Genomic DNA, 27,197 nt, shown 5'->3' with positions numbered 1-27,197 from the left:
CTTTTTGTTTCAATTAAAACTTTTTTTTTTTTTTTTTTTTTTTTTTTGAGACAGAGTCTTGCTTTGGTGCCCAGGCTGGAGTGCAGTGGTACAGCCTCAGCTCACTGTAACCTCCACCTCCCAGGTTCAAGCAATTCTTGTGCCTCAGCCTCCCAAGTAGCTGGGATTACAGGCATGCACAACCATGTCTGGCTAATTTTTTTGTTTATTTACTAGAGATGGGGCTTCACCAAGTTTGCCAGGCTGTCCTCAAACTCCTGACCTCAGATGATCCACCTGCCTTGGCCTCCCAAAGTGCTAGGATTATAGGCGTAAGCCACCATGCCCAGCCAAAACTGTTTTATTATAAGGAAATATAGGTGAGTGGACAACATAAAACTAACTTTTCTTAATATTTTTATCAGCCAGACATAGTGGCTCATACCTATAATCCCATCATTTTGGGAGGCCAAGTTGGGAGGATGGCTTCAGACCAGGAGCTCAAGACCAGGCTGGGCAACATAGTGAAACCTCATCTCTATAAAAACATGTGGCCGGGCGTGGTGGCTCAAGCCTGTAATCCCAGCACTTTGGGAGGCCGAGGTGGGTGGATCACGAGGTCAAGAGATTGAGACTATCCTGGTCAACATGATGAAACCCCGTCTCTACTAAAAATACAAAACATTAGCTGGGCATGGTGGCACATGCCTGTAATCCCAGCTACTCAGGAGGCTGAGGCAGGAGAATTGCCTGAATCCAGGAGGCGGAGGTTGCGGTGAGCCAAGATCGCGCCATTGCACTCCAGCCTGGGTAACGAGCGAAACTCCGTCTCAAAACAAACAAACAAACAAACAAACAACAAAAAAAAACATGTAAGAGTTACCTGGGCATTGGGACACATGCCTGTAGTCCTAGCTACTTGGGAGGCTGAGACAGGAGGATTACTAGTGCCCAAGAGTTCAAGGCTGCAGTAACGTATGATCATGCCACTGCACTCCAGCCTGGGTGACATAGCAAGATGTGGTGTGTAAGAAAAAATACACACACACACACACTCTCACACTCTCTCTCTCTCTTCCTTCCTCTCCCTCTCTCTCTCGCTCCCCCCACCCTCCGTCCCCACAGGACAACAGAGTAAGACTCTGTCTCAAAAAAAAAAAAATTGCCGGGCGCGGTGGCTCAAGCCTGTAATCCCAGCACTTTGGGAGGCCGAGGCGGGTGGATCACGAGGTCGAGAGATCGAGACCATCCTGGTCAACATGGTGAAACCCCGTCTCTACTAAAAGTGCAAAAAATTAGCTGGGCATGGTGGCACGTGCCTGTAATCCCAGCTACTCAGGAGGCTGAGGCAGGAGAATTCCCTGAGCCCAGGAGGCGGAGGTTGCGGTGAGCCGAGATCGCGCCATTGCACTCCAGCCTGGGTAACAAGGGCAAAACTCCGTCTCAAAAAAAAAAAAAAAAAAAAAAAAAAAAAATTTGGCCAGGCACGGTGGCTCACGCCTGTAATCCCAGCACTTTGGGAGGCCAAGGCGGGTGGATCACAAGGTCAAGAGATCGAGATCATCCTGGTCAACATGGTGAAACCCCGTCTCTAGTAAAAATATAAAACATTAGCTGGAGGCCGGACGTGGTGGCTCAAGCCTGTAATTCCAGCACTTTGGGAGGCCGAGGTGGGTGGATCACAAGGTCAAGACATCGAGACCATCCTGGTCAACATGGTGAAACCCCGTCTCTACTAAAAATACAAAAACTTAGCTGGGCATGGTGGCACGTGCCTGTAATCCGAGCTACTCAGGAGGCTGAGGCAGGAGAATTGCCTGAACCCAGGAGGCGGAGGTTGCGGTGAGCCGAGATCGCGCCATTGCACTCCAGACTGGGTAACAAGAGCGAAACTCCGTCTCAAAAAAAAAAAAAAAAAAAAAATTAGCTGGTCATGGTGGTGCGTGCCTGTAATCCCAGGTACTCAGGAGTCTGAGGCAGGAGAATTGCCTGAACCCAGGAGGCGGAGGTTGTGGTGAGCCGAGATCACGCCATTGCACTCCAGCCTGGGTAATAAGAGCGAAACTCTGTCTCAAAAAAAAAAAAGAAAGAAAAGGTACTTGCTTTAGAGAATTTAATCATCTGTTATTTGTTCATAAACATTCCCCCCGAAGGGCTCTGACCTCTCCCTCCGGTGTAAGCCTAACTCCTAAAACTGAATAATTATTTGCTTGCTGCCCTTTTCATAAACACACATGAATGGGTCAGATATGTCTCCTTTTCCTCCACCTTATATGGAGGATGGAGTATCTCTGAGGACAGCACAGAGATGATCCAACCCAAATTACTACAAAGTGTAAAGAGAGGGCTGGGCGCGGTGGCTCACGCCTGTAATCCCAGCACTTTGGGAGGCTGAGACGGGTGGATCACGAGGTCAAGAGATCGAGACCATCCTGGTCAACATGGTGAAACCCCGTCTCTACTAAAAATATAAAAATTAGCTGGGCATGGTAGCACACGCCTGTAGTCCCTGCTACTCGGGAGGCTGAGGCAGGAGAATTGCTTGAACCCAGGAGGCGGAGGTTGAGGTGAGCGGAGATTGCGCCATTGCACTCCAGCCTGGGTAATAAGAGTGAAACTCCATCTCAAAAAAAAAAGTGTAAAGAGAGTAACATGGCTTTTCCAAACAGGACAGCATCACAAATCCTCCCAATGGTACAAGCAGAGCAGTTAGAACAGAAGGAAATATTATCTGAAGACTGTTAGGGGTGGTAAAAATGGTTAATTGAAAATCTAAGCAAGAATTTAACTCTTGTCTTTGGACCACACTGTGCCCATTTCACTGGAGTATGTGTTTTCCTGAATGGTCATTTCCAGCTTTACACTTCAATAAACCTCCAACTCCTACATTTTTGTATGATGTGAGGTTGATAGGACATACACTTACTATCCATGGACTCTATGCTCCCTGCCTCCCTTCCTCTTCCCTCCTAGGCTGCACACATGTCCGGGATCCAACCATTCACTCTGAATCCCCCTAACTCCCTGTCTGGCTCCAGTCATACTGGATCCCTCAACAGACCCATACTTAGAAACTCTCTGGCCTGTCCCCCAAACCTGGCTTGACTCTCATGTCCTCCCAGGCACCTTCACCCTCAGCCTGAACTGGCCTCAGCCATGATTTGAACTTCACTCTGTGCCCCTTCAGGCTCCCTCCCCAATCCACACAAGGATGCCCCTCCATACCTACCTCCCTCAGGTGCCACTGCCCCCAGTAGGCATCAGCTCCCACCAGGGCCTGGACCCAAGGACATCACCATGTTTCTGGCATTGCATCCTGGGAGCCTTCATCTTTTCCCACCCCTGCCTGGCCTCTAAAGTCATTGCTGCTGTGGGACCCAGACCACCATTTGTTCCAATAGCCCCCTGCCCACCCATTCTCCCTCTGTGACTTCTTTGCCCTGCCCAGCAGATGCCATTGTATCCCAGCCATAGATTTCTCAGCTGCCATTACCACCAACTGCAGATCTTTTTAATTAATTTATTTATTTTTATAATAAGAGTCTCACCATATTGCCCAGGCTGGTCTTGAACTCCTGGGCTTAAACAGTTCTCCCAGCTCAGCCTCCTAAAGCCTGGGATTATGGGGTGCCTGTGCAGTGAGTCCTTTCATGCACTTGAAGTTGTGAGGAACATCTAAAGATTTTACCACATTGCTTACATTTATAAGATTTCTCTCCAGTGTGAATCCTTCCATGCCTTCGAAGGTTTGAGGGACATCCAAAAGCTTTCCCACATTGCTTACATTTATATGGTTTCTCTCCAGTGTGAGTCCTTCCATGCATTTGAAGTCTCGAGGCACATCCAAAAGCTTTCCCACATTGCTTACATTCATAGGGTTTTTCTCCAGAGTGAGTCCTTTCATGCATTCGAAGTTGTGAGGCAGATCCAAAGGCTTTCCCACACTGCTTACATCCATAAGGTTTCTCTCCAGTGTGAGTCCTTCCATGCATTTGAAGGTGTGAGGCAGATCTGAAGGCTTTCCCACATTGCTTACATTCATAGGGTTTCTCTCCAGTGTGAGTCCTTCCATGATATCGAAAGGAACTCGAACAGTTGAAGGATCTGCCACACTGCTTACAATCGTAAATTTTCTCTCCAGTGTGAGTCCTTTCATGTCTATGAAAGAAACTGAGCAAACTGAATGCTTTCTCATAATCCTTACATTCATATGGCTTTTCTTCTCTATGCATCCTTTCATGTATTTTAAAGAAAGAGAAATTACTAAATCCTTTTCCACATTCCTTACATGCATAGGGTTTCTCTCCTGTGTGAGTCCTACCATGCGTTTGAAGGAGTGAGGCGGATCTGAAGGCTTTCCCACATTGCTTACATTCATAAGGTTTCTCTCCAGTGTGAGTCCTTTCATGATATCGAAAGGAACTGGAAGAATTGAAGGCTTTACCACATTGCTTGCATTTATACGGTTTCTCTCCAATGTGAGTTTTTTCATGTGTTTGAAGTGAACTGGGAAAGTAAAAGGCTTTCCCACATATCTTACATTTATAAGGTATCTCTCCAGTGTGCATTCCCAGGTGGTTTTGAAAGCTTGTAAGATAAGATAATACTTTCCCACAGTGTTTACATTCATAGGGTTTTTTCCTAGAGTGGGTTCTTTCGTGTCTACGAACAGAACTGGGACACTTGAATGCTTTTCCACATTGCTTACATTCATAGGGCTTCTCCCCAGTGTGAGATCTTTCATGTATTTGAAAGGAATGGGAAGAGCTGAAGGCTTTGCCACACTGTTTACATTTATATGGTTTCTCCCCAGTGTGAGTTCTTTTATGTGCCTGAAGGCATGTGGAACTATGGAATGCTTTCCCACATTCATTACATTTATAAGGCTTCTCCCCAGTGTGCGTTCTTTCATGTATTCGAAGGCTACCAGAATGACTAAAAGTTTTACCACATTGTTTACATTCATATGGTTTCTCTCCAGTGTGAGTTCGTTTGTGGATAAGATATAAACTGAGAAACATCAAGGCTTTCCCACAGAATTTACACTTATAAGGTCCATCTCCACTGTGCATTATCCTGTGTCTTTGAAGGGTTGAATGGGAAATAAATGTTTTTCCACATTCCTCACACACATAGGGTTTCCTTCCACTATGAGCCTTTTCATGTGTCTGAACAGAGGAGAGACAGTTGAAAGCTTTTTTACAGTGTTTACATTTATATGGCTTCTGTCCATATTCTTGATACTCACATGCCTTGTGTCCAGTGTCATCTCTGATGTGCCTTTTAAAAGATGAATGACCACTGCCTGCTTCCCCCCACACACTGCTTTTGCATGATTTTACTCCAGTAGTTGTTTTCTTCTTCAGCATGTCATCTGGAACCTGGGTCAAAATTTCTCCATGCTGATGATGTTCTTTACTTTCAAAGAGTCTCTTTCCCGTAAGATTTCTGTGAACAATGAGAAGTACATTATAATGGGTTTGCTTATCAGTGATTTTATGTTCATTCACAAGTATTGCACTTGCATTTTTAACATCATCCAGCAAAGCATAGGCTTTCTACCCTGTATGAATTATTTGAATATGAATGGACCACAGGTTCTACAAGATGGCCCAGCCATATCTATTATCAAAAAACGTGATATAGGCCGGGCGCGGTGGCTCAAGCCTGTAATCCCAGCACTTTGGGAGGCCGAGGCAGGTGGATCACGAGGTCAAGAGATCGAGACCATCCTGGTCAACATGGTGAAACCCCGTCTCTACTAAAAATACAAAACATTAGCTGGGCATGGTGGCACGTGCCTGTAATCCCAGCTACTCAGGAGGCTGAGGCAGGAGAATTGCCTGAACCCAGGAGGCGGAGGTTGCAGTGAGCCGAGATCGTGCCATTGCACTCCAACCTGGGTAACAAGAGTGAAACTCCGTCTCAAAAAAAAAAAAAAAAAAAAAAAAAAGTGATGTAAGCCTTCTGAATACTTTTTTTTTTTGAGATGGAGTCTCACTCTGTCACCCCTGGCTGGAGTGCAGTGGTGCAAACTTGGCTTACTGCAATCTCCTCCACCTCCTAGGTTCAAGCAGTTCTCCTTCAGCCTCCTGGGTAGGTGGGATAACAGGTGTCCACCACCATGCCTGACTAATTTGTGTATTTTTAGTAGAGACGGGTTATCACCATGTTGGCCAGGCTGCTCATGAACTCCTAACCTTAAGTGATCCACCCTCCTCTGCCTCCCAAAGTGCTGGAATTACAGACGTGAGCCACCATGCCTGGCCTCTCTGAATACTATTTTAAAGTAAATTATTCTACAAATACTAAATATCTGTCTCTTTTAAATTTGTTTTTGAGTCAGGGTCTCACACTCTTACCCAGACTAGAGTACAGTAATGCTATCATGGCTTAGTATACCCTCAAACTCCTGGGCTCAAGTGATCCTCCAGCCTGAACCGTCCAAAGGGCTGAATTATAGGCTTGAGCCAGTGTGTCCAGCCATTGTATCACACTTCAGTATGTGTTTAGATAACATTTTCTAAGAATAAATAGATTGAAATTGGGCTTATTTCTTTTGTTTCCTTTTTTTTTTTTTTTTTTTAAATATTTTTTCCCGCCGGGCGCAGTGGCTCAAGCCTGTAATCCCAGCACTTTGGGAGGCCGAGGCAGGTGGATCACGAGGTCAAGAGATCGAGACCATCCTGGTCAACATGGTGAAACCCCGTCTCTACTAAAAATACAAAACATGGGCCGGGCGCGGTGGCTCACGCCTATAATCCCAGCACTTTGGGAGGCCGAGACGGGTGGATCACGAGGTCAAGAGATCGAGACCATCCTGGTCAACATGGTGAAACCCCGTCTCTACTAAAAATACAAAAAATTAGCTGGGCATGGTGGCGCGTGCCTGTAATCCCAGCTACTCAGGAGGCTGAGGCAGGAGAATCGCCTGAACCCAGGAGGCGGAGGTTGCGGTGAGCCGGGATTGCACCATTGCACTCCAGCCTAGGTAACAAGAGCGAAACTCCATCTCAAAAAAAAAAAATACAAAACATTAGCTGGGCATGGTGGTGCGTGCCTATAATCCCAGCTACTCAGGAGGCTGAGGCAGGAGAATTGCCTGAACCCAGGAGGCAGAGGTTGCGGTGAGCTGAGATTGCTCATTGCACTCCAGCCTGGGTAACAAGAGCGAAACTCCATCTCCAAAAATATATATATATATATTTTTTCCCATTCTAACATTTTCTAGAGAGACACTGCTTTTTCTTGTGAGTGCAAATTACCTTAGGTTTCTCCTTAGATTTCTGTACTCTACATATATGTTCTGGGCTTTCCATTTTTTCCCTACAACACAGAACAAAGAAAATAATCTTGAATTAGTATAAAATTGTAAAAAAAAATTACTTGATTCTATGTTCAGGGTACACTGCAGGCATGCTTCCTTTATCAAATATTCCCTGTCCACGCTGTACATGACTCAAGAGTATTCATGAGCTAAAAATACTCATTTAACAAAAAAATACTTGTTCTTGCATTTATTGAGGGAAGTGATATTGTCACCCTTACCTAGAGAGGCCAGGTTCCTGAAGTTTTCTTGCATCACATCTCTATAGAGAGTTTTCTGGGAAGGATCCAGCAAAACCCACTCCTCCTGGGTGAAGGTCACAGCCACATCCTCAAAGGCCACTGAATCCTGAAACATCCCACATATATAGAGGAGAATGGGGCCTATACTCTATTCTCAAGAAGTTCCTGTGATGCTGTGGACTCAAAACAATTATTCCATGACTATGAGACCTCATACTGTCTGTCTACACTCAGTTTCTTCCATAAAGTAAAGTAATTCTGATGCTACAATTCAACCAAGTGGTAAAGCAACAGTAGAATAGGAAAATAGGTATTTTTGGTAAATCCTGAAAGGTGTGCTGCCTGGGCTGCCCTCAATGTCTGTTTGGTTTTTGTTTGTTTTTAAAATTAATTTATTTTTTATAAGATGGGGTTTCACCATGTTGGTCAGGCCGGTCTTTAACTCCTGACCTCAGGTGATCCACCCACCTTGGCCTCCAAAGTTCCTTGGAATACAGGTGTGAGCCACCGGGCCTGGCCCCACAATGTCTGTTTATAATGTGGGACCTCCATTATTAAAATAGGAAAAACTATGACCTAAGAAAAAAAGTGGGACCCATGTAGGTTATCTGCTCAATGTTACGGTCAAATGACTACTGCTGTGAAAAAGAAAATCTGTTAATCAAGAAAGTGAACTACCATTCCATGGAAGGTTTGTTACTAAGAAAAAATAAAATATGGCCGGGCGCGGTGGCTCAAGCCTGTAATCCCAGCACTTTGGGAGGCCGAGGTGGGTGGATCACGAAGTCGAGAGATCGAGACCATCCTGGTCAACATGGTGAAACCCCGTCTCTACTAAAAATACAAAAAACTAGCTGGGCGTGGTGGCGCACGCCTGTAATCCCAGCTACTTAGGAGGCTGAGGCAGGAGAATTGCTTGAGCCCAGGAGGCGGAGGTTGCGGTGAGCCGAGATCGCGCCATTGCACTCCAGCCTGGGTAACAAGAGCGAAACTCCGTGTCAAAAAAAAAAAAACTAATTTGCATTACAATTTATTTTCTTTTTAAAAATGTTTTTATTTTTGTTTTATTTAGATCCCTTGTGAATGGGATTAGTACTCTTATAAGACACATGAATAAGGCCGGGCGCGGTGGCTCAAGCCTGTAATCCCAGCACTTTGGGAGGCCGAGGCGGGTGGATCACGAGGTCAAGAGATTGAGACCAACGTGGTCAACATGGTGAAACCCCGTCTCTACTAAAAATAAAAAAAATTAGCTGGGCATGGTGGCGCGTGCCTGTAATCCTAGCTACTCAGGAGGCTGAGGCAGGAGAATTGCCTGAACCCAGGAGGCGGAGGTTGCGGTGAGCCGAGATCGCGCCATTGCACTCCAGCCTGGGTAACAAGAGCGAAACTCCGTCTCAAAAAAAAAAAAAAAGACACATGATAGCTTGTTTCCTCTTTCTCTCTGTCATGTGAAGAAATAAATAAAAAGATGGCCACCTGCAAACCAGGAAGCAGGTTCTTACCAGGCACTAGATCTGTCAGCACTCTGAACACAGACTTTACAACTTCCAGAACTATCAGAAATGTTTATTCTTTTTTTTTTTTTTTTTTTTTTTTTTTTGAGATCAAGTTTCACTCTTGTTGCCCAGGCTGGAGTTCAATGGTGTGATCAGCTCACCACAACCTCCACCTCCCGGATTCAAGCAATTCTCCTGCCTCAGCCTCCTGAGTAGCTGGGATTATAGGCATGTGTCACCACGTCAAGCTAATTTTGTATTTTTAGTAGTAGAGACGGGGTTTCTTTGTATTGGTCAGGCTGGTCTGGAACTCCTGACCTCAGGTGATCCACCTGCCTTGGCCTCCCAAAATGCTGGGATTACAGGCGTGACCCACCGTGTGTGGCCAGAAATGTTTATTCTTTTTTTTTTTTTTTGAGCCAGAGTTTTGCTCTTGTTACCCAGGCTGGAGTGCAATGGCGCGATCTCGCTCACCGCAACCTCCGCCTCCTGGGTTCAGGCAATTCTCCTGCCTCAGCCTCCTGAGTAGCTGGGATTACAGGCACGCACAACCATGCGCAGCTAATTTTTTGTATTTTTAGTAGAGACGGGGTTTCACCATGTTGACCAGGATGGTCTCGATCTCTTGACCTTGTGATCCACCCGCCTCGGCCTCCCAAAGTGCTGGGATTACAGGCTTGAGCCACCGCGCCCGGCAGAAATGTTTATTCTTTAAGACACCCAGCCTATGGGAATTTGATATAAAAACCCAAGATGACTTAGACAGGTACTATCCCCAGTATACATTACAGCTTTGAAATCTGTACTAAAAAAGAAAAAATGGTATTAACAGAGGGATGGAAATATAGACCAGTGGAGAGGGTCCATGGGTACAAAAACAGAAAGAATGAATAAGACCTAGAACACAAGCATAACATATATATATATATATTTTTTTTTTTTTTTTTTTTTTCAGATGGAGTTTTGCTCTTGTTACCCAGGCTGGAGTGCAATGGCGCGATCTCGGCTCACCGCAACCTCCGCCTCCTGGGTTCAGGCAATTCTCCTGCCTCAGCCTCCTGAGTAACTGGGATTATAGGCACGCGCCACCATGCCCAGCTAATTTTTTTGTATTTTTAGTAGAGACGGGGTTTCACCATGTTGACCAGGTTGGTCTCGATCTCTCGACCTTGTGATCCATCCGCCTCGGCCTCCCAAAGTGCTGGGATTACAGGCTTGAGCCACCGCGCCCGGCAAGCATAACATATTGACTATAGTAAAAAATAATATAGGTGAGGTGGCTCATGCCTGTAATCCCAGTAGTTTCGGAGGCTGAGGCAGGCAGATTGCCTGAGCTCAGGAGTTATAGACCAGCATGGACAACATAGTGAAACCCTGTTTCTACTAAAATAATAATTTTTAAAAATTAGCTGGGCGTGGCAACATGTAACCTATAATCCCAGCTTCTTGGGAGGCTGAGGTAGTAGAATCACTTGAACCTAGGAGGCGGAGGTTGCAGTGAGCCAACATTATGCTACTGCACTCCAGACTGGGAGACAGAGCGAGACTCCATCTCAAAAATATAATATATTGTACATTTTGAAATAACTAAAAGAGATGGGCACACTGGCTTATTTTTTACTATAGATTGACTATAGTAAAAAATAATATAGGTGAGGTGGCTCATGCCTGTAATCCCAGCACTTTGGGAGGTGGAGGCAGGAGGATTACTTGAGCTCCGGAGTTAGAGACAAGCCTGAGCAACATGGTGAAACCCTGCCTCTATTAAAAAAATACAAAAATTAGCTGGGTATGGTGGAACATACCTGTAGTCCCAGCTATTTGGAAAGCTGAAGCAAGAGGGATCACTTGAGCCTGGGAGGTGGAAGGTACAGCGAGCCAATAGCACCACTGTATTCCAGCCTGGGTGACAGAGTGAGACTGTCTTTAAAAAAAAAAAAAAAGTAGGCCGGGCATGGTGGCTCATGCCTGTAATCCCAGCACTTTGGGAGGCTGAGGCGGGCGGATCATGAGTTCAGGAGATCGAGACCATCCTGGCCAACATGGTGAAACCCCCATCCTGGCCAACATGGTGAAACCCCATCTCTACAAAAACTAGCCAGCCGTGGTGGCATGTGCCTGTAATCCCAGCTACTCAGGAGGCTGAGACAAAAGACTCACTTGAAAACAGGAGGCAGAGGTTGCAGTAAGCCAAGATCATGTCACTGCACTACAGCCTGGGTGACAGAGTGAGACTCTCTAAAAATATATATACATATATATATATATGTATATATATAGTATTTAACCCGGTGTACTAGTCAGCATTCCCATAGAAACAGAACAAATAGGAGATATATATATATATAATGTCACACACACACTCCTACAGTGTACTCACAAAAAATTCAAAATGAAAAATACATCAATGAGAAACGGCAAATTCTGAAAATGGTGAAACCATGAAGTTGGAAGTATTGCCAGCAATGATACAAGCGGTGAACACTCAACAGAAGGAGCAGGAACAAATGGTTATCTACAGTAAAATAATCAGTCATCTACCAATCACTACCCATCTCCATATGTAATAATGAATTAAATGTAGAATTGCATATTATAATGAGTTTCTCTCTCTCTCTCTCTCTCTCTCTCTCTCTCTCTCTCTCTCTCTCTCTCTGTCTGGTTTTTTCCTTTTTGTGAAGAATGGGATCTCACTATATTGCCCAGGCAGGTCTCAAACTTCTGGGCTGAAGCTATCTTCCCGACTCTGGCTCCCTAAGAGCAGGGATTACAGGCATGAGCCACAGGATAATCCCAGGCCTTATAATGAGTTCTTACAATAATTACATGTTGCCTTAGTATACATTTTCATTACAGAGGATACTTTTTCTTTTTTTTTTTTTTGAGACGGAGGTTGACTCTTGTTACCGAGGCTGGAGTGCAATGGCGCGATCTCGGCTCACTGCAACCTCTGTCTCCTGGGTTCAAGCAATTCTCCTGCCTCAGCCTCCCGAGTAGCTGGGACTACAGGCGTGTGCCACCATGCCCAGCTAATTTTTGTATTTTTAGTAGAGACGGGGTTTCACCATGTTGACCAGGATGGTCTCGATCTCTTGACCTCGTGATCCACCCGTCTCAGCCTCCCAAAGTGCTGGGATTATAGGCGTAAGCCACCCCGCCCAGCCGAGGATACTTTTTCAGAACAGAGGAAATGCTTACTCAACCTTAAAAAAGTTTCTATTTCTCCAATTCCTTCCAGTTCCTCCATGTGTTCAACCCACATATGTGACTTACACGACTGCCTTCTGGTCACTACCACCCCATGAGACAGCTCGATACAACCAACTTGACTCACCCCACTGACCTCTACATGCCATATGGATGTCACAGACATGCTGCAGGGATTACCTCTTAATCACACAGTATGACATCACAGAACTAGCACCTCCTTGCTCTAAAGCCACCAAAAACAACATCCAAAGGAAACCTCCTTGGCCAATGCCCTGGATCCCAAGGAAGGCTCTGGCCTAAAGGTCCCTGCCTGTCTTACTCCCCACCTGTGGGTTGAATGTGCATCCTGGAGGTTCCCCACAAGGTGTGCTGTCCTCATCTCTCTGGGATTAGTAAGTAATGCACTTATCTAATGGGTTTTACTGAGTTGTCTCCTCTGTGTCTCACCTGACACACACATTGAAACATAATTCCGCCGGGCGCGGTGGCTCAAGCCTGTAATCCCAGCACTTTGGGAGGCCGAGGCGGGTGGATCACGAGGTCGAGAGATCGAGACCATCCTGGTCAACATGGTGAAACCCCGTCTCTACTAAAAATACAAAAAACTAGCTGGGCATGGTGGCACGTGCCTGTAATCCCAGCTACTTAGGAGGCTGAGGCAGGAGAATTGCCTGAGCCCAGGAGGCGGAGGTTGCAGTGAGCCGAGATCGCGCCATTGCACTCCAGCCTGGGTAACAAGAGTGAAACTCCGTCTCAAAAAATAATAATAATAATAATAATTCGTTCCTGGAGTTGGCTCTAATGAAACATGCAATTTATGTCAGGCATGGTGGCTCATGCCTATAATCCTAGCACTAGTGAAAACTGCAATTTAGAGCAAGGCATGGTGGATTTCAGCACTTTGGGAGGCCAAGGCGGGTGTATCACGAGGTCAGGAGTTCAAGACTAGCTTAGCCAAGATGGTGAAACCCCATCTCTACTAAAAATACAAAAATTAACCAGGCATAGTGGTGGGTGCCTACAATCCCACCTACTTGGGAGGCTGAGACAGAGAACTGATTGAACCTAGGAGGTGGAGACTGCAGTGAGCCCAGATCGCACAACTGCACTCCAGTCTGGGCAACAGAGTGAGACTCCATTTTAGAGAAAAAGAAAAAAAAAGAAAAATGCAATTTAGGTCAGATGCTATAGCTCATGCCTGTAATCCTAGCACTTTGGGAGACCGAGGCGGGTGGATCACCTAGGACAGGAGTTCAAGACCAGCCTGCCCAACATGGCGAAACCCTGTCTCTACTAAAAATATGAAAATTAGCCAGGTGTGGGTGGACACCTATAGTCCCAGCTACTTAGGAGGCAGAGGCTACAGTAAGCCAAGATCGAACCATTGCACTCCAGCCTGGGCAACAGAGCTAAACTTTGTCTCAAAAAACAAAACAAAACAAAAGGCAGAGCATGGTGGCTCACACCTGTAATCCCAGCACTTTGGGAGGCAGAGGCAGGTAGATCACAAGGTCAGGAGTTCAAGTCCAGCTTAGCCAAGATGGTGAAACCCCAGCTCTACTAAAAATACAAAAATTAGCCAGGTGTGGTGGCAAGCACCTGTAATCCCAGCTACTCGGGAGGCTGAAGCAGGAGAATCACTTGAACCCAGGACATAGAGGTTGCAGTGAGCCGAGACAGCGCCACTGCACTCCAGCCTGGGTGACAAAGCAAGACTCCATCTCAAAAAAAGAAAAGAAAACTGAGGTTGAGGGAGAAAAGCTGAGCACCCCAAGGAGTTGGCTATCTAGATAAATATAGCAGGAGTCTCCTCCCAATCAGGGCATTGAGCTGCTTCGTGGGGAGGACCCATTTCCCTATCTCGTGGTCTTCTGCGAGGAGTTACCAGTCAGCTAATTCACACTAGATCCTTCCAAAGACATGGCAGTATAGGCATACTGGGCCAGTCCTAGTTCTGAAACACAGGACCAGGAAAAGATAAAAGGGTGCACTCTGGACACATCACTCCATAAAGTTTCCTGCGGGGAACCTTAAGCCAAAAAACGTTCTGATAAGATCTCTGTTTTCAGGACAGATAAACATAGAAGCACAAAGGATTTTTCAGTGGAGTGGCCCATGGGTTTCCTTTCCTCTGATGCTTCAGGAACAAAATGTAAATTTTTTTTTTTTTTTTTTTTTTTTTTTTTTAGAGGGAGTTTCGCTCTTCTTACCGAGGCTGGAGTGCAATGGCGTGCTCTCGGCTCACCGCAACCTCCGCCTCCTGGGTTCAAGCAATTCTCCTGCCTCAGCGTCCCAAGTAGCTGGGATTACAGGTGCGTGCCACCATGCCCAGCTAATTTTTGTATTTTTACTAGAGACAGGGTTTCACCTTGTTGACCAGGATGGTCTCGATCTCTTGACCTCGTGATCCACCCACCTGGCCTCCCAAAGTGCTGGGATTATAGGCGTGAGCCACCGCGCCCGGCCATTATTTTTATTTAATTAATTAATTAATTAATTTTTTTGAGACAGAGTTTCACTGTTGTTGCCCAGGCTGGAGTGCAATGGAACAATCTCGGCTCACTGCAACCTCTGCCTCCTGGGTTCAGGTGATTCTCCTGCCCAGCTTATTTTGTATTTTTAGTAGATACGAGGGTTCTCCATGTTGGTCAGGCTGGTCTTGAACTCCCGACCTCAGGTGATCCGCCTGCCTTGTCCTCCCAAAGTGCTAGAATTACAAGTATGAGCCACCGTGCCCAGCCAATATGTAAATATTTTAAAAAGTGGAATCCCTTTCTCTGTGAAAAAAATGATAAACAATAAAAATACTGCATCTGGGCTGGGTAAAGTGGCTCCTACCAGTAATCTAAGCACTGTGGGAGACCAAGGTAGAAGGATCACTTGAGTGTAGGCATTCAAGACCAGCCTAGATAACACAATGAGAACCCATCTCTAAAAAAAGAAAATCAGCCTTCCCCTCCTGGGTATCATGGTGAAACCCTGTCTCTACTAAAAATACAAAAATTAGCCAGGCATGGTGACAGACACCTGTAATCCCAGCTACTCGGGAGGCTGAAGCAAAATGGCTTGAACCCAGGAGGCAGAGGTTGCAGTGAGCCAAAATTGCGCCACTGCACTCCAGCCTAGGTGACACAGGGAGACTCCATCTCAAAAAAAAAGAAAGAAAAAAATCAACATGGGGCTAGGGCAGAAAAAAATAATAAAAATAATAAAAATCAGCCCTGCATAGTGGGGCATCCATGGAGTCTCAGCTACTCAGGTGTCTGAGACGGAGAATTACTTGAGCTTAGGAAGTCAAGGCTACAGTGAGCTGTGTTTGTGCCAGTGCACTTCTGCATGGGTAAAAGAACAACACTCTGTCTCAGCTAGGTGCAGTGGCTCACACCTGTAATACCAGCACTTCAGGGTGCCAATGCAGGCAGATCATGTGAGGTCAGGAGTTCAAGATCAGCCTAGCCAACATGGTAAAACCCCTTCTCTACTAAAAAAAAAAAAAATTTAGCTGGATGTGGTGGCTGGCACCTGTATTCCCAGCTACTTGGGAGCCTGAGGCACAAGAATCACTTGGACCCAGGAGGTAGAGGTTGCAGGGAGCCAAGATCGCGCCACTGTACTCCAACCTGGGCACCAGAGTGAGACTCTGTCTCAAAAAATAAAAATAAAATAGATACCAGAAGACTGACAAAACATACTCTTTGTGGAAATAAGATACGAAACCTGGGCAATATAGGGAGACCTCATTGCTACAAAAAAAAATAATTAGCTGTGCAGAGTGGCATGTACCTGTGGTCCCAGCTACTCGGGAGGCTCAGGTAGGATAACTGCTTGAGCCCAGGAGGTCACAGCTGCAGTGAGCTGTAATCACACCAGTATACTCCAGCCTGGGTGACAGCAAGACCCTTTTTGGAAAAAAACATCCTCCAGGCTGGGAGCAGTGGCTCATGCCTGTAATCCTAGCACTCTGGGATGCTGAGGCAGGCGGATCACAAGGTCAGGAGTTTGAGACCAGCCTGGCCAACAGAGTGAAACCCTGTCTCTACTAAAAATACAAAAATTAGCCGGGCATGGTGGCACATGCCTGTAGTCACAGCTACTCAGGAGGTGGAGGCAGGAGAATCACTTGAACCCATGAGGCGAAGGCTGTGGTGAGCCTAGATCATGCCACTGCACTCCAGCCTGGGCAACAAAGTGAGACTGTCTCAAAAAAAAAAAAAAAAGAAGAAGAAGAAGAAAAAAGTCCTCCATCCTGCAAAGGAGAAGAAATGTTATTTTGGGTACTCTTTGTATTCACCAATCTATCTACCATATTTTCTTGTAGAAATTATTTCATTTTGGCCGGGCGCGGTGGCTCAAGCCTGTAATCCCAGCACTTTGGGAGGCCGAGGCGGGTGGATCACGAGGTCAAGAGATCAAGACCATCCTGGTCAACACGGTGAAACCCCATCTCTACTAAAAATACAAAAAATTAGCTGGGCATGGTGGTGCGTGCCTATAATCCCAGCTACTCAGGAGGCTGAGGCAGGAGAATTGCCTGAACTCAGGAGGTGGAGGTTGCGGTGAGCCGAGATCGCGCCATTGCACTCCAGCCTGGGTAACAAGAGCGAAACTCCGTCTCAAAAAAAAAAAAAAAAAAGAAATTATTTCATTTTTCTCCAGGTATAATAGTAAACTTTCCCTATTTTTCTCCAGTAGCATTCCTAAAATTAGTCCCTATAACTCCATTGGAAATCCCACAACAAAAGGATAGACCTGAGAAATGTACTACACTGCTCCTATTGAAGAAAACTAAATATTAATAAATGGAATATAACACTAAATAGTGATTTTTTTTTTTTTTTTAGATGGAGACTCGATCTGTAGCCCAGGGTGGAGTGCAGTGGCGCAATCTTAGCTCACTGCAGCCTCTGCCTCCTGGGTTCAAGCAATTCTCATGCCTTAGATTCCCAAGCAGCTGGGATTACAGGCATGCACCACTATACCCGGCTAATTTTAGTATTTTTAGTAGAGACAGGATTTCGCCATGTTGGCCAGGTTGGTCTTGAACTCCCTAAGTTCCTTAGCCTCCCAAAGTGTTGGGATTACAGGCATGAGCCAGTGACTAGCCATCTTTTTTTCTGAAATCTACCTCCTTCTAGCCTGTGCATAAAATTTTCTAACATTGTAAGCTCTAATGAAAAAATGCAATTTGCAATTAATAAAAAACCTGAAGCTGCAATAAGTGAACAATTCTTTACAAAAAGACAAACCAACAAAGACAAACCTACAGAGGGGCAGTGCTGACTGGAACACAGTGATGTGTGACTAAGTGTCAGCACAGGCCATTTATCTGTGCCCATTCTGCTCACTGAAAGTGCTGAATGACTAATTTTCCAACAACACTGCACTGTGCCTCCATATGCCCCAAATGCATTTTCTGTTTTGTTTTTCTTTTCTTTTCTTGAGACAGAGTCTTGCTCAGTTGTCCAGGCTGGAGTACAGTGGTATGATCTCTCCTCATTGCAGAATCCACCTCCCAAGTTCAAGCAATTCTTGTGCCTCAGCCTCCGGAGTAGCTGGGACTGCAGTTGTGCATCACCACATCTGGCTAATTTCTTTTGTATTTCTAGTAGAGCCAGGGTTTCACCATGTTGGCCAGGCTGGTCTCAAACTCCTGGCCTCAAGGATCCACCCACTTCAGCCTCCCAAAGTGCTGGGATTATAGGCGTGAGCCACCACACCTGGGCAGTTTTCATTTACAGGTTATTGCTACATTTTGTTGGGAGTGGATTTACCAGTCCTTAAGAATAAATTTCTCCCCCCACTAGTCAGACAGCATCCAGAGGACAGGAATCATTGTGTCACATAACCTTGTACAATCTCGAAGAGGGAACCTCAAAATCAAGAAATGCTGCTAAAGTGTCTGTGCCTAGGAAAGATAAAAGGAGACACATAAAGGTTTATTTCAGTGAAGTATCTGGTGGTGATTCTTGGCTTTGCCCTCCTGTGAAATGTTCAGAAGCAGAATATAAAATTTTTGGCCGGGCTCTTCACTTAAGCATTCCTTCCTACCACCTTGAAATTTTAGACAAAGCTTCACACTCTCAACCAACGTACACCTAACAGAATCCTTCTACCACCTGCACTTCCTAATCCCCCTTCCACAAGTTCCGCCCTCCGCCAAAGGAACTTACACCTTCCAGTCGTTGATTCATGATTTTCCCTGCAATTCCTGTCATAAGCCACATCGGGACCACTTACTCCAGGCTTTCTGGGGTTGTGCTTTCCTCAGCCGAGGTCTCTCCTATTCAGCTCTGTCACCTAGGCTGGAGTGCAATGGCGCGATCTCGGCTCACTGCAACTTCCGCCTCCTGGGTTCAAGCAATTCTCCTGCCTCAGCCTCCTGAGTAGCTAAGATTACAGGCGTCCGCCACCACGCCCGGCTAATTTTTGTATTTTTAGTAGAGACGGGGTTTCACTATGTTGGTCAGGCTGGTCTTGAACACCTGACCTTGTGTTCTGCCCGCCTCGGCCTCCCAAAGTGCTGGGATTACAGAGGTGAGCCACCGCGCCCAGATGAATGAACTTTAAATTATTTTACACCGTTTAGCTTTTTCTGTTAACAAATTTCGAGTAATTTGTAATTACAAATTACAATAACTAGGTGTTTATTATTCAGGACTCTCAAAGGAACTCTCTCAATATATTTTTTAAAAACCATATTCTGAGAAGCAAAACTCTACTTATTAACGTGTCTCCGTTTAATTTTTTTTTTTTTTTTTTTCTTTTTCTTGAGACGGAGTTTCGCTCTTGCTACCCAGGTTGCAGTGCAATGACGCGATCTCGGCTCACCGCAACCTCCGCCTTCTGGGTTCAGGCAATTCTCCTGCCTCAGCCTCCTGAGTAGCTGGGATTACAGGCACGTGCCACCATGCCCAGCTAATTTTTTGTATTTTTAGTAGAGACGGGGTTTCACCATGTTGACCAGGATGGTCTCGATCTCTTGACCTCGTGATCCACCCACCTCGGCCTCCCAAAGTGCTGGGATTACAGGCGTGAGCCACCACGCCCGGCTCCGTTTAATTTTTAACAAGAGAAAGGAGGTACTGGGGACCCCACAGCCTACTGCTCCTCCTACACAAACCCCACATCAGAGGCAGGATCCCACCATGACCCCCCGGTGGTCCCCGCACAATCTGGGGAGATAGGGTAGCGGGCGCGGAGCTGCCCAGAGAGGGCTCCGAAGACCGGATCGCAGTCGCCGCGCAGGGGCGGGACAGGACGCCCGGGGTCCCGGCTGCCGGCCCAGCCCCATCCTGAGGCCAAAGGGACCGAGGTCCGAGCTGTGCCGGGGGGATCTCGGGTCCCAGACCCCCGAGTCGCGGCGGGGAGGCCCGGGCTTTGCCACAGCCGGTTCCAACCAGCCCTTCCCCCGTCTCCAGACCCCTGGCCCGCGAGCTTACCATTTCTTGCCTTTCAGGTGGCTCCCACGACCAGTGCAAGTCACAGCATAGACGACAGAGTGACAGAAGCTATGGCAGAGGCACCTGGACCCTCTGGGAGGGGAAAGCCAGACTCCCAACCTCAGAGCGCCGCCCGGAGCCAGGGAGTGAGAAAAGCGGAGCCGCCTCGCTCCCCGATGGGCAGTTGGTAAGGCCCTGCCCTCAGCAGCCCTGATTGGATGAAGTGCCCGGCCCCGCCCCAGCAGCCCTGAGTGACAGCAGAAACCCTTTGTAGGGAGCTTTTGCAGAACCGGTGTGACCGGATCCAGCGACAGATTCTTTAAGCCAGAGGTCTCTAACCTTTTTAGCAGCGGAGACCGGTTTCTTTGGAAGACAATTTTTCTAGGGGGCAGATGGTTTCGGAATGAAACTGTTCCACCTCAGATCATCAGACATTTGATTATCATTAGGAAAGCCCAACCTAGATCCCTCGCTTGCGGAGCTCACAATAGGGTTCGGCCTCCTATGACACACTAATGCCTCTGCTGCTCTGACAGGAGACATAGCCGGGGTTGGGGACCCCAGCCGTAGGGTACTGTTGAATCATACCAATTTGAGAAGCCAAGGCAGGCAGATTGCCTGAGCTCAGGAACTTGAGAACAGCCTGGGCAACACAGCAAAACCCGTCTCTTCAAAAGATACAAAAATTAGCCTAGCAGGGCAGGCGAGGTGGCTCACGCCTGTTAACCCTAGCACTTTGGGAGGCCGAGGTGTGTGGATTGCCTCAGCTCAGGAGATCAAGACCAGCCTGGCAAACACAGTGAAACCCCGTCTCTACTAAAAATACAAAAAATTAGCCGAGCGTGGCGGTGTGCTCGGGAGGCTGAGACAGGAGAATCGCTTATACCCGGGAGGTACAGGTTGCAGTGAGCCGAGATACCACCATTGCACTCCAGTCTGGCTACAGAGTGAGACGCCTTCTCAAAAAAAAAAAAAAAAAAAAAAAAAAAAAAAACAATAGCCGGGGGCGGTGGCTCAAGCCTGTAATCCCAGCACTTTGGGAGGCCGAGGCAGGTGGATCATGAGGTCAAGAGATCCGAGACCATCCTGGTCAATGAGGTGAAATCCCGTCTCTACTAAAAATACAAAAATTAGATGGGCATGGTGGGGCGCCCCTGTAGTCCCAGCTACTCAGGAGGCTGAGGCAGGAGAATTGCTTGAACCCAGGAGGCAGAGGTTGCGGTGAGCCGAGATTGCGCCATTGCACTACAGCGTGGGTAACAAGAGCGAAACTCTGTCTCAAACAAACAAACAAAAAAACAAAACGAAACAAAAATAGCCTGGTGTGGTGGTGCAGCTACTTGGAAGGCTGAGCTGAGAGGATCGCCTGAGCCCTGAAAGGTCGAGGCCACAGTGAGCTGTGATTGCACCAGCCTGGGTGCCAGAATGAGACCCTGTCTTAGGGGAAGAAAAAAAAAAAAAGAACAAAACTGTAGGCAATTGCAATAGAGTTTAATATGCATAGAGCCGGCTAAATGAAAGACCAGAGTTTTATTTTTACTCAATTCTGCCTCCCTACAAATTGAGAGGCTAGGGTTTTTAAAGACAATATGGTGAGCAGGAGGCTGGAAAATGGGGAATGCTGATTGGTTGTGAATAGGATGATATCATAGAGAGTCTAAGCTGTCTTCCTGCACGGAGTCAGTTCTAGGGACCACAGGAGCAAGTGAACCAGTTTATTGGTCTGTGTGATGCCAGCTAATCCATCAGAATGAAGGGTCTCAAAAATACCTCAAACACCAATCTTAGGTCTTAGAACAGTAATATTACCCACAGGAACAAGTGGGAAGGTTAGGAATCTTGTGTCCTCTGGCTGCATATTTCCTAAACCATAATTTCTAATATGTGGCTAATTTGTTAGGTTTTTTTTTTTTTTTTTTTTTTTTTTTCCTGAGACAGAGTCTTGCTCTTGTTGCCCAGGCTGGAGTGCAATGGTGTGATCTCAGCTCACTGCAACCTCTGCTTCCTGGGTTCAAGTGATTCTTCTGCCTCAGCCTCCTGAGTAGCTAAGATTACAGGTGCCTCTCACGAAGCCTGGCTAATTTTTGTATTTTTAGTAGAGACAGGGTTTCACCATGTTCATCAGGCTGGTCTTTAACTCCTGACCTTGTGATCCACCTGCCTCTGCCTCCCAGAGTGCTGGGATTACAGGTGTGAGCCACCTCTCCCAGCAATTTGTTAGTTCTTTTTTTTTTTTTTTTGAGACGGAGTTTCGCTCTTGTTAGCCAGGCTGGAGTGCAATGATCTCGGCGTGATCTCGGCTCACCACAACCTCCGCCTCCTGGGTTCAAGCAATTCTCCTGCCTCAGCCTCCCGAGTAGCTGGGACTACAGGTGTGTGCGACCACGCCCAGCTAATTTTTGTATTTTTAGTAGAGACGGGGTTTCACCATGTTGACCAGGATGGTCTCGATCTCTTGACCACGTGATCCACCCGCCTCAGCCTCCCAAAGTGCTGGGATTACAGGCGTGAGCCACCGCGCCTGGCAATTTGTTAGTTCTATAAAGGCAATCTGGTTCGGAACCAAGCAAGCAGACAATTTCTTTTGGGAATTGGCAGTTATCACTTTTTTTTTTTTTTTTTTTTTTTTTGAGACGGAGTTTCGCTCTTGTTACCCAGGCTGGAGTACAATGGAGTGATCTTGGCTCACCACAACCTCCACCTCCTGGGTTCAGGCAATTCTCCTGCCTCAGCCTCCTGAGTAGCTGGGATTACAGGCACGCACCACCATGCCCAGCTGATTTTTTGTATTTTTGGTAGAGATGGGGTTTCACCATGTTGACCAGGATGGTCTCGATCTCTTGACCTCGTGATCCACCCACCTCGGCCTCCCAAAGTGCTGGGATTACAGGCTTGAGCCACCGCCCCCGGCCTCACTTTTGTTTTAAAGCTAAACTAAACACCTCCCAATGTTACTAAGACCTATGCCCAGGAATGAACAAGGGTACTGTATCTTGTAGGCTAAAGGCAAAATGGAGTCTCTTAGGTTCTCTTTCACTGTCATAATTTTCTCACTGTGAATTCTTGCAAAGGGGTTTTTAGATGTTGAGTCATAATTTCAGCTCCTGGCGGCTAATATATGTGGGAATTCATATACAGCAACTAAATCAGTGGAGCAGGATAATTATTGGTTGAAGGGTTTACTAACTGCTACATCAGGTTGCCGCTCCTTATTGATTTAACTAAAAGCACTATTTCCTAAGCCGTGGACACTGAGTATAGCAATATGTGATCCAAAGAAGTTCTCACTTTGCTTCTCTCTAGTGATGTCCTGCCAGGCACCTTACTACGTCCACTGCCACTTTTTCCTCCTCTAAATGTGGCTAAGCAATTATTTTCCTTATGGAAAACTCCAAAGATGGGAATATGGCTAGGCACAGGGGGCCACTCTGAGAGAAAGCAAACTTAATTATACTTTTTGCAAAGGTGACTTCAGATACGGAATCATAATTTTAGCTGCTGGAAGCAATTATGTTGGAATTCACATAAGACACTAAATGACTCGAAAAGGACAATTGGTTGAAGGTTTATTAATTGTTCCTTCAAGTGGAAAAGTCTTGCCCTATTGATTTAATTGACAGCACTATTTCCTCAGCCATGGAGACTAAGTACAGCAATATGTGATCTAAAGAACTATTCACTCTGAGGGCCAGGTGTGGTGGCTCACGCCTGTAATCACAGCACTTTAGGAGGCCAAGGCAGGTGGATCACTTGAGGTTAGGAGTTGAAGACCAGGATGGCCAACACGGCAAAGCTCCATGTCTACTAAGAATATAAAAATTAGCTGAGCATGGTGGTGCCCACCTGTAATCCCAGCCACTCGCGAGGGTGAGGCAGGAGAATCGCTTGAACCTGGAAGGCGGAGGCTGCAGTGAGCTGAGATTGTGCCACTGCCCTCCAGCCTGGGCAACAAGAGTGAGACTGTCTCAAACAAAACAAAAAACTTTGTTCTCTACTGCTTCCCTCTGGTAACATTCTGCCAAGTACATGAGTACTTCCACTGACACTTTTTCCTCCTGCAAAGTAAACTGAGCAATTACAATTTCCCTTATGGAAAATTGAGTATAAATTGGAACATAGCTAGGCCAATGGAGTCATTCAGAGTCAACAAATGTTGTGCAGCATGTTTTCTTTTCAGTAGCTTAATTTTCACTTCATTTTTTTTTTTTTTTTTTTTTTTAAGAGACAGGGTCTCACTGTCATCCAGGCTGGAGTGCACTAGTGTGATCTCAGCTCACTGCAACCTCCACCTCCTGGGTTCAGGCAATCCTCCCACCTCAGCCTCTTGAGTAGCTGGGACCACAGGCACAGGCCACCATGCCTGGCTAATTTTTGTTATTTTGTAGAGACAAATTTTCACTATGTTGCCCAGGCTGGTCTTAAACTCCTGGGCTCCAGCGATCCACTTACCTTGACCTCCCACAAAGTGCTGGGATTGATTACAGGCATGAGCTACTATGCCTGGCCCTCATTTCTACTTTTTGATTACTTTAAAATTTTGTTTGTTTGTTTATTAGAGACAAGGTTTCAACCGTGTTGCTCAGGCTGGTCTCAAATCCCTGAGCTCAGGCAATCTACCCATCTTGGCCTCCCAAAGTGCTGGGGTGAGCCACTAATCCAGCTACTCAAGAAGCTGAGGCAGGAGAATCACTTGAACCCAGGGGGCAGAGGTTGCAGTGACCGGAGATCCCGTCACCTCAGTCTAGTCTTGGCAACAGAGCAAGATACAGTCTTAAAAAAAAAAATTGTACCAAATTGTACCTAAATATGATTTGAGACTTTCTACCAGATCTATATAATAGAAATTCTTCTCGTTTGTTCTCATTTTTTAATAATTCCCAAACCCACGATGTTTTTCTTTTGTTTTTTTTTTTTTAAGACGGGGTTTCACCATGTTGGTCAGGCTGGTCTTGAACTCCCGACCTCAGGTGATCCACCCGCCTTGGCCTCCAAAGTGCTTGGATTACAGGCATGAGCCACCACAGCCGGCCTTCTTTTGTTTTTTTTGTTTTTTTTGAGACAGAGTTTCGCTCTTGTTACCCAGGCTAGAGTGCGATCTCGGTTCACTGCAACCTCCGCCTCCCTGGTTCAGGCAGTTCTCCTGCCTCAGCCTCCTGAGTAGCTGGGATTACAGGCACGCGCCACCATGCCCAGCTAATTTTTTGTATTTTTAGTAGAGACGGGGTTTCACCATGTTGACCAGGATGGTCCCGATCTCTTGACCTCGTGATCCACCCGCCTCGGCCTCCCAAAGTGCTGGGATTACAGGCTTGAGCCACCATGCCCGGCTTCTTTTGTTTTTAAGACAGAGTCTTGTTCTGTTGCCAGGCACCAGTCTGGAGTGCAGTGGCGCCATTTCAGCTCACTGCAATCTCTACCTCCTGGGTTCAAGCAATTCCCCTGCCTCAGCCTCCTGAGTAGCTGAGACTACACCACCACGTGGCGGCGCCCACCACCACGTCCAGCTAATTTTTATATTTTTTAGTCGAGACGGGGTTTCACCATGTTGGCCAGGATGGTCTCAAGCTCTTGACCTCGTGATCTGCTCCCCTCAGCCTCCCAAAGTTCTGGGATTACAGGCGTGAGCCACCGTGCCCGGCCAGATGTTTTAAAAAAATTCATCTTTCCCAGAAGTTTTTTTTTTTTTTTTTTTTTTTTTTAAGATGGGGTTTCATCATAATGGCCAGGCTGGTCTTGAACTCCTGACCTCAGGTGATCCACCCACCTTGGCCTCCCAAAGTGATGGGAGTTCTAGAGCACTGTGGACAACATAGGGAGACCAGGTCTCTACAAAAAATTAAGAAATTAGATGTGGGGCCAGGCATGGTAGCTCACGCCTGTAATCTCAGCACTTTGGGAGGCCGAAAGGGGTGGATCACAAGGTCAGGAGTTCAAGACCAGCCTGGACAAGATGATGAAACCCTGTCTCTACTAATCTCAGTTACTCGGGAGGCAGAGAATCTCTTGACCCAGGAGGCAGAGGTTGTAGTGATCCAAGATCTCGCCACTGCACTCCAACCTGGGAGACAGAGCAAGACTACATCTCAAAAAAATTAGATGGATGTGATGGACCTGGGACATGTAGGCTGCAGTGAGCAGTGATCAAGGCACTGCACTCCAACCTAAGTGACAGATAGAGACTGTTTCAAACAAAACAAACTAAGCAAAAAAACTAAGGATAGCACCCTTGAATTTGTCCCTAAGTTGTCATTCAAAGCCTTGGACCCCGACTGAAGGAATTGCCTAGTACAGACACTAGATAAAGCAGAAGTGAAGACTGCACTCTTATTTTCCTCATTTGTTCTGTTTCTTCTGAAGGGCTTGTAAAAAAAAAAAAAAAATCACTTCCTCTATCCAGGAGCATTTTTCTACTGACCCCCAAATTTTAAGCAAAGCTTTTCTTCCCTAACCAATTGCAAATCATAAAAATCTTTAAGCCCCAGCTTTATAATATCCCACCCTTCCAAGCCTAAACCAATGAGTAAACTCTATGTCTTGATTTTAAATTTTGCCTGTAGCATCTGCGTTCCTAAAATTTATCCCGGCTTCTAAAAATCCCTGCCTGAAATCTAGTGGGGGAGGTGAGGATTTAAGACTTTATATCCGCCAGGCACGGTGGCTCAAGCCTGTAATCCCAGCACTTTGGGAGGCCGAGGCGGGTGGATCACAAGGTCAAGAGATCGAGACCAACCTTGGTCAACAAGGTGAAACCCCGTCTCTACTAAAAATACAAAAAATTAGCTGGGCATGGTGTTGCAAGCCTGTAATCCTAGCTACTCAGGAGGCGGAGGTTGCGGTGAGCCAAGATCGTGCCATTGCACTCCAGCCTGGGTAACAAGAGCGAAACTCCGTCTCAAAAAAAAAAAAAAAAAAAAAAAGACTTTATATCCTTGTGGCCCTCATTGATTGGGTCCCTGCAATAAAAGCCTGTTTCCACATTACTTCAAACTCCAGTGTAAATGCTTGGCTTTCCAGGACAAGGCAACTGGATCATAGTTCTACCCTCAACCCCTGGGGCTCTGGTTGGCTGGAAATAGGCCTTCTCCCACATCTTTCTCACTTTCATGTAGGAAAGAAGTAGTTTCTTTTTTTAAAATCAAAACTGTTTATCATAAGGGTGTATACCTTCACAGACAGCATGAATTTAATTTTTCAGAATATTTTTATCAGCCAGGTAGAGTGTCTCACAGCTGTAATCTTAGCGTTTTAGAAAATAAGGTGGAAGGTGGCCGGGCGCGGTGGCTCAAGCCTGTAATCCCAGCACTTTGGGAGGCCGATGCGGGTGAATCACGAGGTCGAGAGATCGAGACCATCCTGGTCAACACGGTGAAACCCCATCTCTACTAAAAAAAAAAAAAAATACAAGAAATCAGCTGGGCATGGTGGCACGTGCCTGTAATCCCAGCTACTCAGGAGGCTGAGACAGGAGAATTGCCTGAACCCAGGAGGCGGAGGTTGCGGT

The 27,197-nt window shown here is 46.4% G+C and overlaps 1 protein-coding gene across 3 annotated transcripts; it reads right to left on the bottom strand.

The window, feature by feature from the left end:
- Nucleotides 1-3,479: 3,479 nt before the first annotated feature.
- Nucleotides 3,480-20,354, bottom strand: LOC101029653 (uncharacterized). Of its 3 annotated transcripts, XM_074384582.1 has the most exons (4): nt 19,697-20,354; nt 7,528-7,654; nt 7,245-7,305; nt 3,480-5,427 (listed from the first exon to the last, which is right to left on the bottom strand). In XM_074384582.1, exons 1-4 carry the CDS (start codon nt 19,697-19,699, stop codon nt 3,600-3,602), a joined length of 2,019 nt encoding a protein of 672 aa, XP_074240683.1. In that variant the 5' UTR covers nt 19,700-20,354; the 3' UTR covers nt 3,480-3,599. The 3 variants fall into 3 exon arrangements, with proteins under 3 accessions (XP_074240683.1, XP_010327790.1, XP_074240684.1); XM_010329488.3 differs by lacking the exon at nt 19,697-20,354 and having other exon boundaries at nt 7,528-8,630; XM_074384583.1 differs by lacking the exons at nt 7,245-7,305; nt 7,528-7,654 and having other exon boundaries at nt 19,697-20,352.
- Nucleotides 20,355-27,197: the final 6,843 nt, after the last annotated feature.

Source organism: Saimiri boliviensis, chromosome 14 (genome assembly GCF_048565385.1).
Source record: "Saimiri boliviensis isolate mSaiBol1 chromosome 14, mSaiBol1.pri, whole genome shotgun sequence".
Taxonomy (NCBI): domain Eukaryota; kingdom Metazoa; phylum Chordata; class Mammalia; order Primates; family Cebidae; genus Saimiri; species Saimiri boliviensis.
The sequence above is the reverse complement of the archived record's forward strand: the minus strand, read 5'-3'. Positions and strand labels throughout refer to the sequence as shown.